This window comes from Sphaeramia orbicularis, chromosome 8, assembly GCF_902148855.1.
Source record: "Sphaeramia orbicularis chromosome 8, fSphaOr1.1, whole genome shotgun sequence".
Lineage (NCBI taxonomy): Eukaryota > Metazoa > Chordata > Actinopteri > Kurtiformes > Apogonidae > Sphaeramia > Sphaeramia orbicularis.
Window position 1 is genome coordinate 27,537,427 of NC_043964.1, and position 18,221 is coordinate 27,555,647.

The following is an 18,221-nucleotide window of genomic DNA, read 5'->3' on the forward strand; positions in this document are numbered from 1 at the left end:
TTTAGCTTGTGTGGACTTAATACTCACCCTTAATGCGGATCACCAAATATTCCCCTTATAATAGTAGGTAGGTATTCTTCATTTTGAAACCCAATTCCACGTCGCGCTGAGAAGATCAAATGCGTTAAAACATAAGGTGGGGATTCACTTCAACATGCACTTTACCCTCTATGTATATAACAGCTGCAACCTTGTATTACACAGCTGTAACTCTATAATGAAGTCGCACTTTGCACGGTACCTTGGCATACTGATGGAGAAATGTCTGATGGATGCCTCATAGTATTTTCTCCACTAGGCGGCAGTAGAATTATGTTACAAGGCCGCAAAGCAGTTCTTAGCACTTATTCTTGAGTATCAACAACATACTGATGAACCCTAAGTTTATCCTCAACACGATTATTTAGACTTTAAGAAACTGTTCCACCTGTGCCTTCTTTTCACATGACACTGGGCTACTGTTCTCTTTGTACTGAGCTCATGAGATTTGCTCATGCACAAGTCTTTTATATGTATATTTATCTGTGTATCTGAGTAAGGAAAAGTTACCCAAGTGTATTGTAGTTTCTTCTCTACACACAAAATAATAATGTTAATGAAATGTTCATGTTCAAGTGTTACCTGACATTGCACTAGTAATCAGAACTAGAACAAAGACTAGGCCTAAAACTAGAACCACTGGCTGGATTAATGAAACACTGCAAAACAAAAACAAAACAGAAAAACTGGTTTCAGCATTTATTTTTATAATCAAATGTACAGTATTTTTGCAGATCATTTACATTTATATTATATTTATGCAACTGGCAGGCACTTTTTTCCAAAGCAACTCACAAGAGGAAGATTAACAATTCAGCTCTCTCTACTTTATTTGTAAAACATTTTAAAACAACCACAGTGGACCAAAGTGCTGTACAGAAGAAAAGATTAAAAACAAAATTAAAAAAAATTAAATACAAGAATAGATTACGGAGATCAAACAGCTGTACAATTAAAAACATGCTGTACAGAAGAATGAAAAAGCAAAATAAAAGAATAAAATACAAGAATAGATTAAAAAAGACATGAAAAAACTTTACAATTAAAAAATTTAAATTTAAACAATAAACCAATACCAAATACCGAATAAAACAACAGAATAACAATAACAATACATGTAAACATGGAATGTTTGAAAGTTTTAGATCAATAGGCATTCAGAAAAATATGCAGTTTCCTCACAATATAATATGAAACTAACAATTTCAAAGGAAAATAAACAAACTCATACTTAATTTTTTCCACTGTTACCAACGTTTTAGTGCAAGAACAATAATTTCAGCTCCTGGTGATCTTAGGTTTTGTGTCATGCAGAATTAGATTTGCCTTTTATTGTGTTGTCGTACATTCTACTGCTTCAGAAATATCAAATCTTTTAAGATACTAGTGGTTAATACGAGAGTAAGTAGCTTCAGTAGTGTGAGTTTAACAATCAATATTCCTCAGAACAGCACTTTGCATTTGAGTGACACCAAAAATTAAATGGAGGTAACTACATTAAAGAAATTGTATTTAATTTATGGAATATCAGTGTGTACACCACTGTATCCACTGCATTACAGAACATAAACACTATATTATATTCATCAACATACAACTGAAACAGATTTAAAAAAAAAAAAAAAAAATCCATCTAAGTTTTACACATCTGTAGATTAAAAAAAATGCTTTATCAGCACTGGTACAAAAAGAATTTCAGATCCTGAGATTTGATGATATAGAAGAGTACCTTCCACCACTCTTTCTAGAATAAATATATTTCCAATGACAAATAGAAAAGAAAATGCACATTTTCAGTACTATATTTTACACATTTGTATTATTTTCCAAAATCAAGAGTCAGCAAAAGAAGATAACCCTGTCAATCAATTGACGGGGTTAAGCAAGCAACTCAAGCAACTGGATGCTATCTCCAGTGAAACCTGGAAGCCAAAATCCAGGATAGAGAGGCTGAGTGAACTTGGTCTTAACTGTGTGGAGGAGAGTCATGGTTTCAGAAATACTGTAAAAAGACAAAATGCCTGCCTTGTAATCCAGGTAAACTCCTACCCTGGAGGAAAGTGGACCTGAAATTGGAATTGAGATGTTGTTGTGCCAAAATTCGTAATGGCTGCTGTCACACCTTAATGCCCATGACTTGTTATTCCATCCAAATGCACATTCTTTCAAGGTCCCTGTTCTGCTTATGCCATTGTATGTGACTGCTATACTAACAGTCCCACTCCACTCCACCGCCCAGTGATGACATCCGGTCAGACCGTCTCTACTCAGGACCTGCTGGCATTCAACAAACCTGCTTGGGTGACTAGAGTAACTCTGGTCTTGATCTGTTATGGTCACTTTTTTTCCCTCATTAGACAGAAACAAACGTTTGTGTGTCGTGTTTGGATCCAGTGTAATGTTACAAAAATGCCTCTGAAGCTCTGGCCCGGTTTGGAGGTTATTTTGTAGCAGTGAAACCCTCACTTTAGCCACTGAAGATGATAATTTATTCAATTCTTCATCCAGAACTACCTTCATTTTATTTGTGGACTCTGACACAGCTGCCTTCACATAATTTAAGTATGACAGAGTTTTGCTGAAGTTGACGCTGGGTAAGTCTGTAGATTCACCCACACATGAACGTGAAGAGTAGTTGTTCAGAAAATGGATGTGATCTTCTGTTTGAGAGAATTGCTTCAGCTCAGTGTCTTTGCACTTCAGCTCATCGATCTCCTCTTGGATCTTCTTCTGAACCTCTGTTAACCACATCACTTCAGCCTCTGCTTGAGATCCGACCTGCTTCTTCACTTCAGTGCTTTTTTTCTGAATTAAACATTTCAGTACAGCAAGCATGTTTTCACATTCCTTGACAGTCTGATTAGCTGTGTGATTGATGGCATTCACTCCTTGCTGAATTGCCATCACATATTTTTCTCTTTCCTGGATCCTCTTTAGGATATTTTGCCGACTGATTCCGAGCTCTTCCTGCCCCTCAGCCCTTGCTATTGCAGCTGAGACTGTGTCGTGGCCATCATGTTCATCCACCGAGCACAGATGACAGATACACTGATGATCAGTGCGGCAAAAAATCTTCATCACCTCATGATGGCGAAAACAGACAGTGTTCTGGATGTCTGAGAGCTTGTGCTTCTTTAATTGATCATCATCATAGTGAGGCTGGATGTGCTGCTCACAATACGAGACCATACACTTAAAACAGAACTTGGAGGCTTTCAGCTTTCTCCCAGTGCACAAATCACAGGCCACGTTTTCAGGTCCTGCGTAGCAATGATCAGGTGCAGCTGCTCCCTTTAGATCATCTATTAACTCTGCTAAAATGATGTTTTTCATCAGAACTGGCCTGGGTGTGAAGCTCTGCCTGCACTGAGGACAGCTGTGCCTTCTCTGATCCTCTTCATCCCAAAAATGTGAAATACAGGGCAAACAGTAGCTGTGTCCGCAAGGAATCGTCACCGGATCTTTGAAAAGGTCCAAACAGACCGAACACATGAGTTTTTCTTGGTTCTGCTGGTGTGCCATTTCTCCATTTGACAAAAATTAATAGCATTCAGTGTACGTCTACTGTGCTCTGTTTCAAGCCACAGGTCTGCTTACTTTCTCACCATCTAATATTTAAGTAGTGATGGTGTTGCGACACTGAAGCGTCAATATGCGCATCAAATATTTATCATAGAATCATTGCTTCAGAGTTTGTTTTGATGTGGGAAAAAAAATCATGCAATATATGACATCTGAAGCAGCAACAGATCAGATGATTCAGCAGCACTTCCTCGTCTCAGTGAGCTCAATCCAAAAACTGTTGAAAAAAATAATGTCAAAATTTTAGTTATTAGTAACACCTAATCTACTGTCTGTAAGATCATCGGCTCTTACCTGTCAGCGTACGGTACTTTGATCCATCCTCATGTTTGAAGATCTATGACAATAAGGAAAAACACATGATACAAATAGTAGCATAGTGTAGGAAGTGAACAGGGAGGTTTTATCAGACTGCATCTTATGACTCCAGGATGGGGCGTGGCTTGTTTGTTTCATTTTTGTGTAAAAGAAAACTTCACATTGGTGCAGGCACTCCCAGTTACATTTTACTGTAGTAGGAATATGCAAACAAAACAAGTGTTTCCAGTCAAACGGAGCAGTCTAAGTTTTCAATCACAGAAGCCCAGTGTGTTACAGTATAACTGCACCACTCTTCTAACCAGTGAAAAGGAGGTTTAGTCTGATATTTAATCTACTGATCATGTAGATATTCATAAAAGCTCAGAGTAAATACAAAGGCCATTATATCAAAACAGAGAACATTTAATACAAAGTGACATTTTCAGTGAAATTTTGTGTTCATTAAATTAACATAAAAACAAATTTCTATTCCTGTTATTTGCCAAACCACTTGGGTTGTACAGGTGAGTGAAGCTGCAGAACATAGTGGTGTTTCCACATTCATTAATGAGCTTCTTGAATGTCCAAATGGGTCATATCTGATGCCAAAGACAACCTGAGAAACTGCAGTTTATATCAGTTATTTAGATGTATCGATAGGATTAGTGCCTTGAAACTTATTTGCCACTTTAAATCAGTAGAGGCTTTGGGCACCACAGGGTCTCTTGGTCTTTGAGGGTTAAATAATGCTCAAATTTTGTAGCTTTCTTTATGGTTGAGGTATTATTGGACAATCTGTAATTCATTTACATTTCTAAAGCCAAAATAGCCTAAATATACTAATAATGTCAGAGTTATTGCAACTGCAGCTGCTGTCAGAAATCTAGTCTTTGCATAATGATATAATAATGATGAAATACTGCCTTTGTACAGACTGAATGTTTGTGGATGTCTTATGCTCTTTTCTCCACTAGATGGCAGCAAAATGATATTATAAGGTTGCAAATCAGCTGTGAGACTTCACTATTTGGTTTAACTGAATAATTCAGTAATCCAAATATGAGATGTGGATTGTATTGTTGTCTTGTCCCTGGTTTTTATTGTATTTTTTATTGTTCTGTTTCTTAATAATATGTATATTTATTTACTGAAAATATATACAGCACTTTGGCCAACCTTGCTGTTATTTTAAAGTGCTTTACAAATAAAATTGGATTGGATAATTTTAAACTAGTGTGCACAAGTTCTAGATGTGGTAGTTTTTATGCTGTTGTACATTCTTGCATGCTGTACTGCACTTGTCCAGCAGTCACCACCAAAGTGTTTTGGCCATAGCAATGTGATTGCAAGGCTTCTGTATTCCAAAATTACTAACGTCTCCCAAAATATTGGTCCTATTAACTTGCTGTTTTCGCTACTGTCTTCCTTGACCAAAAATACATAAGCATGCAAAACTGAAGCAGTTAGCTCTTTCCAGATTTTGTTTGAATTCCTGGACACACACATACACACAAGCACACAGAGGCCACTTGGCTTTTATAATATACAGGGTGTCCCATAAGTCTCCATACATAGGAAAAATAAACGTTTCTTGACATAAACCATTTTTATTTATATAATATGCTCTATATGACTGCCATTTTGTCGGGAACACATTTCAATGCGTGTCCTCCACTGCTGAAGAACTATAAAGAAGAAATATAAAGAAATACATGTTAGAACCATATATGTATGGAATGTATTATATCTCCTATGTATGGAGACTTATGGGACACCCTGTTGATTGATGATGATGGCATATGAAAGATTACTGAAATCTCTGCATATTCTAACAAATATCACTGTTGGTTATTTCATAATTATTTCATGACTGCAGAATCATTCATTCCGGTGTAGAAAAGTAGTGAATGGTGTAAGTGAAATAACCACTACAAAGCAAACAAAACAGGGTCTGGCATTTAATATAATAGTCAAATGTACAGTATTGTTTCATTTGGATATGCATGCAAAAAAAAAATCTGCCTTCTCTTCAAAGTCTCATGTGAAACCAGCACAAGACATCATACTTGACTACAGTTTCAAATGAAATCTCTACTCTATTTATATTCATACTTAAAAGACATCTGCTTCATGTGGTCATTCCATTGCAAGTAACATAATGGTTAATGTGATCTTTATTTCTCTGTTTTTAAGTATGTGTCACGTTGTGTGAATAGATTCAGTTTGACGTTAACTGCACAATATTCATACATTCTGCTGCTCCTAAAATAGCAAATATTATCTTTATATGTACCAATAGTGTCTCAAAAAAGGAGCAAACAAGTGGGCATTTTTTAACCTGGATGTAACAAAACATATAACCTCCTTAAATAAAATACGCTCTTACACTAAAGCATTACAAAGAGAAGAGCTGTGATATAAAACATACATAATACAAAATGGAGGATTCAATCCTCATTGCAGACATTTATCATTAGAGAAAATATGAATGTTGTTATAATTGTGTTCAAAGTGCATTCTTGTCTATTCAGGATTATTTAAAGGAAATAGTTACAGAGTAAATGCACTGACTGTGTGCTCCGACTGGCACCTGAAATGTGATCATTAACATGCCGCTATTTTTTTTTTTTTTTCTAATGTTTTAGTTTATAAACAGCCAAACTTCATGAGAAAGGGGGAAAAGTTTTACATACTCAGCACATAACAGAAGAAAGAATCTAAAGCAGGACAGGCAAGAGGTGGTTCTCATTCCTTGTGATAGCTCTGCTGTCACACAAGTCAGGATGCCAGTTTCCAGCCAATGTTTTTTTTTTTTTTTTGATCAACTTACAAATTCACAGAATATTTATAGGAATGAATGTGTTTCATAGTAGAGTTATAGTTCACTTAACAAAAAAATCTTTGGTAGAAAAAGAGAAAAAAAAATGAATAGCACAGGAACAAATAGCTTCAAAACGTAACACTGCACTGTGAGGATTCCCTTTATTTGAGCTGCAGGAGAAGTGGTTTATGATGAAGTGCTTTGGAATTGGCGGTGGAAGCGTTAAAAAAAAAAAAAAAAAAAAAAAAAGTGCTGAATTCATAACCTACATTTAGAAACAATACAATTCCACTTTTTGTATTTATAAAATTACTGTAACATAATGTGGAGACTGTTTTTTTTTTTTAAACTAACAAAAACATTTACAGTTTGACTGGTGGATTTATGTATATTTTTGACAATTATTTAGAATATTTCAGCTGCAGACATCCTCGAACCATTGCACAGAGGTGGAGTTAAGGGTCTTCAATGTCCAGGAAATCCTTTTTGGGTGGCGCTGCCCCTCTGTACCAGGCACAAGAATCATCACTCCTTTTGATGCAAGCAAAGTGTTTGGCCTGCTCTCCATTCACCGACTTCTCGATCACCCAGTCCAACCACAGGCATTCTGCTGGGCTGCTGATCGTGCAGGGGATGGAGGTGCAGCGGGTGATCTGAGGACCAGGAAAGAGCCCAGATTTTTATGATTCACTTTCCAACAACCAATATATCTTTCATCTTTCTTTTTACCCCTTCTGATTCTTGATAGCTAACACACCATAAACTCTACTTTCAACCCTAACTGTCCTGTAACTTTCCAAACACAGCGTTCCTACCTTGCAGTCACAGCCCATTTCATAACGCTGAGTCAGGCTCTTCTTCTGGGTGGCAGTCAAGGTCTCCCAGGACTCAATGAAGTCACACAGTGTGACATGCATCCTCCCATCAGTCTCAAGCTTGCCTGTAAAGGAGCCCGTGAGATGTTGTAAAATGTGGCAGAAAGAAGCATCAGGAAATAGTTTATAAAATACTTTCTTTAATGGTTAGGAGACTGAAAAGTAGTATTTGAAACTGATGCACATTTTAGAGGAACTTTAAGCTGACTGCAACACTAAATACAGAAAACAAAACTGAATATTCATCAGATTTAACATTAAACTGGAAGGATTATGAATAAATACTAGTGAATACACTATATTGGCAAAAGTATTCAAATTAAAAATACAAAAACAAAATCAATGTTGAGAGAATTTAAGCAAAAACCATCTCAGAGGCATTTTGGAAGAAAAGATAACAATTTAAACCAATGCAACTAACTAATGCAATGATATTAGTCATAATATAAAACTATATTATGACATACAGTATGTCATTATTGTTTTATAGCCCAGAGCCATCATAGAAAAGAAACACCTGAATTGTGTCCATATAGTGTAAAAGGGGGGGCTGGGGGTCACCACTTTTACTTATGATATACAACTAAATTCTGTTGGGTTTCTGTAAATTGGCTAAGAGTCTGGTTTTGATCAACTCTATATATAAAGTGTCATGAGATAACTTTTTTGTTGTGATCTGGCGCTATATAAATAAAATTTGACTGATTGAGTGATTTGATTGGTTTTCCCCTGTAAGTTGCTTTGGAAAAAAGCATCTGCCAAATGCACAAACATAAACATAAAAAGACTACAGAGTAGTGACTACAGACGCTGTAAGGCAGCTGCATCAGAGCCAAAGTACGTCTAAATCAGTTTATTATATCACATACAAAACATAATAAGCATGAATATTACATTTGACAAAAGGTCCATGGCCTTTACTTTATATACTTTATAATATGTATAGGATGTGATGTGTGGTTATAGTTTTACCTGCAATGAGATACTCTTTTCCATTAGTCTCTAGAGTCACTCCACACACTGCAGATGTTGGTGCAGTGTAGATGGCATCAATATCCTGGTTTGGACCTTTGAACATCTGCATTTCAAACACATTCAGGTTTTATTCTGAAGCTTATACCCACACGAGACACTGGTCAGTTAAACAAATTCAATGTTTGCCAACTACCTTGATCTGTTTGATGTCGTACTTGATCCGTTTGATGGCGTTTCCATAGATGTCATTGCCAGCGTCAACCTCTTCCCCTCCGACTACTCTCGCCCTGATAACTGGGGAGAGGAAAAAAAAAAAAAAAAAAGGCAGCTCGGATTTAGATTCAGTGAATTTCAAGCCATTGTTTCAAAGACACATAATATCATTGTGTTCAAGCAGCTGGATCTGGTCTGTCTGTGTCTGATCTAAGTCCTGCCCAGGTTTGGCATGCTGGGTTTGGCCGCAACACATTGCTGTGGCTTGGATCTGAGGATTTTGCATGTGCCAGGTGCTGGGAAGACAGAGGCACATGAGTGTTTCATCAGCTGCAATCAGAGGAAGGAATGTGTGCTGCCTGCTTCCAGCACAGGAGGAAGCCAGTCAGCAATCTTCGAAAAGCTGAACTAGAATGCTCCCCTTGCCCCCAGGCCTCTCTGCAGGCCTGCCTCTCTGTCTGGATAGAGGTGCTGACATGCAAATAAACCTCTATTTCGCATTCAGCCTTCCCCTTTTTCTCTTAAGTTCCAGTTCCCAGATTCGGAGAAGTTTGGATGGGGAAAAAATATAACAGTTCAAGTGGAAAAATATTATTAGAGCCATACGGATAAGCCTCTGAGCTTTAGTAAGCCTAAAAACAGAGTATCCAACAAAAATTATGACTCATATGTTTTACAAACACTACCTCTTTCATGTGAATCCAAATGTTTGACTAATATATATGCTACCGCTGTTCAACCGCCAATCATAGCAAGCTATAGGATATAAATTACTGGTGACATGCAAGTTGCAGTGATTATTGTACGTTCACATGGCTATTAAAACGGTTTACAAAATCATGCCGAAACAAATCAAGCTTTTAAGTGGAGGAGACTAGTAACAGAGCTAATGTTAACCAGATGTTGTCTCTGAACTCCCAGTTTAGTCCTCGCTGGCCCAAAGTGGCAGCTACTGACTGCCTCAGACCATCACTACCCTGCCTCTTTACCAAATAAGATCAAACTGTTTCATTGGTTTTTACATGACGAAGGTATGAAGCTGCTGGCCATGTGTGCCCTAATTCGATGACAATAGAAGCTTAGAGAACATCTCCTTTTAAGGTCTAAAGAGCCAAGCCTTAACAAAAAGGAAAACAGGGGAAAAAAGGAGAGTGTGTGCACAGATGGAGAGAGGGGACAGAGCGATGAGGATTGTTGCAACAGATGAGAGAATGTACAGGAATAGCAGTCACATTGCAGAGGTAATATTACCCTAATCTTGTCCTGTGTGTCCAGTGAGAAGACAGCAGTCAAAGAAAAGCTGTTATGCCATCACAAACACACAAGTTGACAGGGAGAAGAGCAAAGAGAAAGGGAGGATTTAGTCTGCAGCCAGGAAAATGTGCAAAACACTGAGCTGTGCAGGATGCAAGCTTTTCTGTGCAGAACTGCTGATGTAGAACTATGCTGACAAACAAGCTGTGCACGCCGAAAGACACCATCTGAAATCATAAACTAGACGGAGCGGTCGTCTGCCACCAGTCAAAATAATTTCACTTTGTAAATCTCAACCTTTGAGATACTCTGAAACACGCTGCACTTGTGGTATTAAGAAACTCTTTAACTTCGCTGTATGGATTAGTGGTAATCCCCCTTTCCTGAGTGTGCACAATCACACGCAGATCACTTCACGTTCTACTAATGTAAAAGTAGGGCAGGTGAAAATATGCGCAGAGAAGTATTACTTCAACAAACTTAACACTTTTAGGAGTCTGTAGAATAACATGAGGCACTGGGGAGTTGCGCTAGCTCTTTAAAACTGTATTTAATGTCCAAAATATTATGAAAATCGAAGAGAAAGTTGCAGAGGGTTGAAAAGCATAAAGCAGTGCGAATAAAAATATGAGCAGAGAAGTATTACTTTTACAAACTTAACATTTTTAGGAGTCTGTAGAAAAACATGAGGCACTGAGGAGTTCCACTGGCTCTTTAAAACTGTTTAGTGTCCAAAAAAATGATGAAAATAGAAGAGAAAGTTGCAGAGGGTTGAAGAGCATAAAGTAGGGCAGATGAAAATATGAGCAGAGAAGTATTACTTTAATAAATTTAACATTTTTAGGAGCCTGTAGGCTTTCGGTATTTGGGGTAGCTTTTTTAAATTGCATCTAATGTCAAAAAAATACAATAGCTTTAGAAGATTGAGTTTTTTTCCCCCTGATCAATGCAAAAGCTGTCATTCTGTCATGACAATTTCCCTCCAGTACAAACCATTGTTTAGGCTACTGATACACAGCATATACATAATTCTTTATAACATTTCCTGGAACTGACTGACCATGCACTATAAAAATCATACGTTTCAGTAAACTGCAAACCATCTAATTTTCCAGTTACTCAAACAATAAACACAAGATTTTGTATGCAGTATTGTGGTAATGAGAGTGCTTTAAAAACAAAGAGAAGTGGGGAAGAAAGCAAATGCATGTCATGTAATTGCGGGGCCAGTACAGCAATTTTGTTCTCCGAGAAGCCACAAAGCGGTCGGATTTTACATGTGAAAAAGTAAAATACAAATTTGAAGCGACTTCTTCACTGCCGCAGTTGCTTCTTAACAACGTCTTGATGCCTAAAAATCACCCTGTTATGGTTAAAGTAATTAAGGCATCACATAGGAGGGTGATTTTTCAGTGTTGCATGTGATTTACAAATGTTTACATGCAGTTTGCACTTTAGAAATATTAGATTAACTGATTTTTGTTTTTCTGAGTACATAAAAAGTACCTGTTGGACAGATGAAAAACATTATCGTTCTGAAGGTTAAAGCAGCTGCGGTGGAAGCTTACTCACTTTAAACTCAAAGAAGGGAAATCTGGTTTTAATATCAGCTCTGTTTACACAGCTTGCAGGGACTGTTTATACCGGAAGTCATGTTAGACTCAGCTCACTTTTAAAGCCGAAAAGCTGCTCAGGTAGGCTCTACGCTGACCGAGAACTGTGAAATAAACAGAAAATACATAACAAGCGCAGCATATGACCGGCAGCATTCCTCAGCTTCAGCCAAAGACTCAGGGGACAGATTTCAATTTATGAGGAAAGATTCTTGGGTTACGACTATGACCGTTTTACAAGATAAACAGAAGTAGACGTTTTCAACTGAAGCTGACTTTGCATTAGGTTTTAGTCTGCTGAAGGAAGAGAAACTTAAGCAATGCTCAGCAAAAAAAGGGAAGGTCAATTAGGGGTAGAGGTGAAAAGTTAACTACTGCTTTCTGGATTTTCAACTTGTGTTTCTTTTTTTGTAATTTTAATTAAGAAATTTTGTGGTACTTTTACTCTAAGTCCACACAATGTACGTGCAATTATGACATGAAACACAACACATCAGTCTCACTTCACAAAAAAACAGAAGTTAGAATATGTTGCAACGATGTGACGTAATTACTACACTGTGAAGTGATTGTTTATCTGAATTGCAAGTCTCCAGCTCCTGTCCTCGTCTTCTTCTTCTTCTTGAGTAATTTTCCTTTCCTGACATGTCTGTGCTTCGTAAGTAATACTTTCATTTCAATAAACAGTCTGACTCTAAGTAGTGGTTCCTCTCGGCAATGTCTTACTGTGCAAAAAAAACAACACATTATTATTGCAGGAAGTCAGCTGCACTTACAACAGTCCTCTCAGGGATTTAACATCGCAAAAACACAGCAAATTAAGATGATTTCTCCGTGAAAAGCAACTTTGGTAAAGACATGCAAGTTCATAGTGATGTCTGAAGCCAGTTCGATACAGAATCAAATCTGAAATCAACAACAGAAACATTTAGACAAAAGGTGAATGAAATGATGAAATGGTTGTTTATGGGAGGATGGGGGGTGGGTGTGGGGGTGTCTATCCATGGTGCTGAACCTAAACTGTACATAATTATTAGACAGAACAACCATGACAGCACCCATGTGTTTGTGAGCAGCCATTTGGAAACCTTTAGTTTGCAATTTGGCAGTTGCTGTCCGTTCTTAGCCTTTTGGAGCCATAAGTGACCATATTTGGATGAAAGGGGCAGGACTACAAGAGCATGAGGGGTCAGAGGTGAGCTAATGCTAAGTGTTAGCTTATCAACTTGGTAAAACAGTAAACTGCATCAAGCACTGCAAAACAATTTCAATTTATAGTTTTGTTAGGGGAACTTATTAGAGTTGAAGTGTCTGTCAGGGAGAAAATCATTCTGTTAAATCAACTGAAAATCTGACTCGGCAGGCGAGCGACCAGTCATACAGACCTGTCAGTCAAAGCAGACATTGAAGATTCTATTCACTCTGAGATCTAATTAAAGGAAAAAAAATAATGCTAGACCGCCAGATCACTTCGTACTATAAAACTAGAACTAGAAGTCCTAGAAAAAAAAAGCAATGAACTTTATAGTTTTAGAAAGAAATTTAGAGAAGGTTTACGGGAGCCAGGGCTTTTTGAGCTCCCCCAGTGGCTGTCAATGGTATTACAACATTTAAAATACTTGTTAAAGCTGTGTTGAATCAGTTCTTTTCCAGTGAAGTGGTTGCAGAGTTAGTTCAGGGCTGGTGCTGGTTCTTTTGGGCCTTTTAAGAACCAGTTTGCTATTTAATTGGTCAAGCGCTAGCATGAAGCTAAATCATTAGGTCACTGTATACATTCACAGTGATGGAATGTGACCAGTGAGTGAATGTAGGCTGGGTACCTGCAAGTTATAGTTGTCTAAATACTGTCGTTTTAAGCTTTTTTTTTTTTTTTTATAACTTTTGCCAAGATATAGCCAACTTGACAATATGTTCCCATGTTAGCGGAGATAGGTTATCCCTTTAGCTACTGGAGGGTCAGCCTACGTATCTTGCCAGTGAGGTCAGCGTCACAGTGAGCCTTTAATATTTCACTGATTTCAGACACAAATATCGCAACACCAATGACAATAATGGTGTGACTCATTCATTCATTTTCTGAACCACTTAATCCTCAAGAGGGTCACGGGAGCGCTGGCCTGTATCCCAGCAACCATCGAGTGAAGGCGGGTTACGCCCTGGATGTTCCCCCAGTTAGTAGAATTTTTATATTCATGCAAAATCTAAGAAAAGTCACAGTGTGTTAAAGTAAGAATGACTTTAATTGAATCATGTGTGATATCCAGTGTTGTGATGTTAAAGAAAAGCTAAGTATGTTTCCCTTGTTTGCTTTGTTTCATAAAGTTTTTTTCATCTTTTCTTCTATCATTTCACTTTGTGTCTTCATCTTAAAAATATCAAACAGTAGACTGTGATTATGTGAAGAACTGCTGAATATTTGGATTTCACTTTACAGTAAAACTCTTTAGTAGGATAATGTGGTTTCTTCATCCTCCGGAGCAATGGAATCCAAAGGTGAAAAGAAACCTTTGAATAAGTCAGCTTGTGTATACTGTACGTACACACACATACCACACACTCGGCCAGCTCACAACCAAGCAAAAAAAAAAAAAAAAAAAAAAAAAAAAAAAGACCCTCAGCAAACCCACATTGAAATAGCAAGACAGGCTGGTCACTGTTGGGAATCGTTCGCTTAAGGCCTGTGTTGGAGGCAGCAACAAGTAGTGTTCTGTAATGGGTGAAATGGGAAAGAAATGACCTTTGAATGGAGTAAAGGGTGAATTAAGTTACCTTTTAGTATCTAAACCTTTAATCACTGAACTGAGCAAGACAGGAATGATTGCTTTGGAGTGTTTTTTATTAGAAAAACTGCAATTTCTGAGTTGTTATACTATGGCAACACAAAAGATTAAAGTTGTTTAGCCACAAAACAGGTAATTATATGGAAAAAGTGACTTTATTTGTTCCAATCAGTCCTGTAAAAACCTTTAAAATGTGACAAATACTGCAGATTAAAGTATAGAAAAGCAGTATATGAAGGTAAAAATGCCCCAAAGTACATGAAGTACGTTGCTGTCACTGTTAAAGAGTCAAGAATATCAACAGAGGATTAGAGAGAAAAAGAGGAGGGAAGTGGAAAGAAAGGCTGAGACAGAAATTTCCAATCCATCCTCCTCCCCCTGTAATTGTAAACATAAGAGTAGGGCACGTTTGCAAAGTTTTCCTTCTCGGGATTTACAGCTTTTAGGGGGAAAATATCCACGCACAAACACTCGGAATCATGCAATCGTGTCATAAAGAACAGAAAGAGGCTTGAATGGGTTTATTTTAAGTAATAAAATAAACTTACCGACGTCTGAGTTGCAGAACGCCTGTTGAGGATGCGCAGGAGAGCAGCTGCAGGCCTCCGCTATTTCTTCCACTCGCCAAAGAAAAAGGATGGCCAGAGTGACAAAACAGCTGTTCACTGCCCAGGTCATGTTGTAAACTACGATGGATTAAGGTTCAGTGTTGGAGGAAAAAATAGAAAATGTGGAAAAAAGTGCAGATGAGCAGGCAAATCTACAAAGAAATGAACTGGTTTTTGTTTTTTTTTAAGTTCCCAGCTGCAAATATGCACAGTCCGCTTGTCAGAAAATCAGATGCACAAGGGATGAGAAGGAGTTCATTCCGGTTGAAGACTGCACACAGAGTCTCAGGCCGATCTTCCAGATCTGTTTTCCTCTTACCGTCAGGAGCAGCTGCGTTTTATGTGCGCAGCCCGCCCGCAGACTCCGCCCCTAAAGCGGCCACAGCCAGTGAGCAGAGCCCCGTGGAGGTCAGGGGCTCCCACTCTGTTCACACTCACCCCGTCACCCACAGTGGACGTGTGTCACCCACAAACAAACACACCACCCACACGCACGAACTGTTTTTCGATTTCTCTCCCTGTCTCTCTCTCTTTTTTTTTTTTTTTAACCCATAAAGACCCAAACATCCAATAGGAACCAAAATCATCCACTGATCTAAAATGTTTAAAACCTGTTGATCCACTAATCCTATCAATACATGTAAGTAACTGATAGAAAATACAGTTCATTTTTTTGCTGTCTGTCCATCATAGAGGACAAATTCCACCACAGTATGATGTTTTTTTCCATTATTTCTCTGTTAAAGGGGGTTTCCTGGGTGACTTCCTCCATTCAGAGGTGTAAAATATTGTAAAGTCCTTTGTGGTAAAACATAGATGTGTCCATATATTGATTAGATTTGACCTTATAATATTTCTATTATACATATATATATATATATATATATATATATGTGTGTGTGTGTGTGTGTGTGTGTGTGTGTGTGTATATATATATATATATATATATATATATATATATATATATATATATATATATATATATATATATATATGTATATATATATATATATATATATATATATATATATATATGTATATATATATATATATATATATATATATATATATATATATATATATATATATATATACATATATATATATATATATACAGGGTGGGGAAGCAAAATTTACAATGAACATTTAGTTGTTTTTTCTCAGCAGGCACTACGGAAACCAAACATATATTGATGTCATAATCATACCTAACACTATTATCCATACCTTTTCAGAAACTTTTGCCCATATGAGTAATCAGGAAAGCAAACGTCAAAGAGTGTGTGATTTGCTGAATGCACTCGTCACACCAAAGGAGATTTCAAAAATAGTTGGAGTGTCCATAAAGACTGTTTATAATGGAAAGAAGAGAATGACTATGAGCAAAACTATTATGAGAAAGTCTGGAAGATACTATTAAAGAAGAATGGGAGAAGTTGTCACCTGAATATTTGAGGAACACTTGCGCAAGTTTCAGGAAGCGTGTGAAGGCAGTTATTGAGAAAGAAGGAGGACACATAGAATAAAAACATTTTCTATTATGTCAGTTTTCTTGTGGCAAATAAATTCTCATGACTTTCAAAAAACTAATTGGTCATACACTGTCTTTCAATCCCTGCCTCAAAATATTGTAAATTTTGCTTCCCCACCCTGTATATATAATATATTTATTAATTTCCCCATTTGGGGATTAATAAATCTATCTATCTATCTATCTATCTATCTATCTATCTATCTATCTATCTATCTATCTATCTATCTATCTATCTATCTATCTATCTATCTATCTATCTATCTATCTATCTATCTATCTATCTATCTATCTATCTATCTATCTATCTATCTATCTGTCTGTCTGTCTGTCTGTCTGTCTGTCTATTTATACTTCCACATTGGCTTCATTTTGGATGAAGGGTCGCCGCCCCTTGGTTAGAGATTATAATAGTGATAAGAGCTGCCTTAAGTACATATAGAGGCTTGAATTTCAACATTTAACCAGTTACATTGTGTATAATAAATGAAAAATTATCAAAATATGGGGGAAAAAAGAACTGATCTTTGACCCATAAAGACCCAAACATCCACTGGCAACCAAAACCATCTACTGATCTAAAATGTTTAATACCTGTTGATCCACTAATTGTATCACTACATGTAAATAATTGGTGTAAAAGGCAGTTTGTCATCTTTTCATGGTCATCAGATATGACCCACTTGAACATTCAGAGGCTCTGTAGTTACCATGGAAGCGCTGTCATCTTCTACAACATTGATTCATCAGTAAAACCCATGGAGTTGGATCAATGACAGTGGATGGAGACACAAATTTTACGTTCAGTTAATGAGATTTGCTGAAAAAGTCACTTTTTCTTGAGTTTTCCTGTTTCTGATATGATAACCCTCAACTTTATTATTAGTAATAATAATAATAATAATAATAATAATAATAATAATAATAATAATAATAATAATAATAATAATGTTATTTACAAGCACCTTTCAGAACACCCAAGGACACTGTACAACAAGATAAAACAGATAATGCATAAAATACAAAGAAGTAAACAAATAGATAAAAGAATAATTACGACATATAGAAATGAAGATGTAAAATGGAGAGTAAAACTTTTGGTGGGTAGGCTGCTCTGAAAAGGTGAGTTTTGACTCTGGATTTGAACGTGGGGAATCTGAGCTTTTATGAATGTCTATATGATCAGTAAATTAGAAATAGGAAAATACAAAAAACATTAAAAAAAAAAAAGGGAAAAATGCTTTGATGAAAAGTGATAAATCACTAAAGAAAAGTTAAATAGAGAGAAAAATTGATTTGGGAACTGACACAAAAACAGCTCTGGGTCTTTATAGGTTCAAAAGCAGAAATCTAACTAATATGACCATTTTAATATTTATGCCAGAAAGTATTAAAAAAAAAAAAATACAAGCACTTAAAACTTTATATATTTGCAATTTTAGTATAATGGACAATGACTCACATTAAAAAATAGAATGAAATACCAATAGTACATTTTGGTTAAATTATATTTGCCATGAAGAGATGGGTCTAACATGGTCTGACTTGTGCAATTTATAAAACAGTTTAATAATTTGCTGTGAATGTGTTTTAAGGCTGAATGATTCATCACATGACCAGTTTTCTTGGG

At 36.7% G+C, this 18,221-nt stretch overlaps 2 protein-coding genes across 2 annotated transcripts; both read right to left on the reverse strand.

Annotated features, from left to right (window-relative positions):
• Positions 1-1,058: 1,058 nt before the first annotated feature.
• On the reverse strand, positions 1,059-4,033 carry LOC115423490 (E3 ubiquitin/ISG15 ligase TRIM25-like). The gene is made up of 2 exons (XM_030140328.1): positions 3,916-4,033; positions 1,059-3,838 (listed from the first exon to the last, which is right to left on the reverse strand). The coding sequence occupies exon 2, from the start codon at positions 3,559-3,561 to the stop codon at positions 1,918-1,920; it is 1,644 nt and encodes a 547-aa protein (XP_029996188.1). The 5' UTR covers positions 3,562-3,838; positions 3,916-4,033; the 3' UTR covers positions 1,059-1,917.
• A 2,223-nt stretch (positions 4,034-6,256) lies between these two features.
• Positions 6,257-15,384, reverse strand: timp2b (TIMP metallopeptidase inhibitor 2b). The gene is made up of 5 exons (XM_030141934.1): positions 15,001-15,384; positions 8,786-8,886; positions 8,590-8,695; positions 7,558-7,682; positions 6,257-7,395 (listed from the first exon to the last, which is right to left on the reverse strand). The coding sequence occupies exons 1-5, from the start codon at positions 15,128-15,130 to the stop codon at positions 7,198-7,200; spliced, it is 660 nt and encodes a 219-aa protein (XP_029997794.1). The 5' UTR covers positions 15,131-15,384; the 3' UTR covers positions 6,257-7,197.
• Positions 15,385-18,221: the final 2,837 nt, after the last annotated feature.

Coding starts and splice junctions, on each gene's coding strand:
- LOC115423490 (XM_030140328.1), bottom strand. CDS start 3,561: ATGGCACACCAGCAGAACCAAGAAAAACTCATGTGTTCGGTCTGTTTG.
- timp2b (XM_030141934.1), bottom strand. CDS start 15,130: ATGACCTGGGCAGTGAACAGCTGTTTTGTCACTCTGGCCATCCTTTTT. Junction 8,887..15,000: donor GTTCTGCAACTCAGACGTCG/GTAAGTTTATTT, acceptor TCCTCTCCCCAG/TTATCAGGGCGAGAGTAGTC. Junction 7,396..7,557: donor AAATGGGCTGTGACTGCAAG/GTAGGAACGCTG, acceptor CCTGGTCCTCAG/ATCACCCGCTGCACCTCCAT.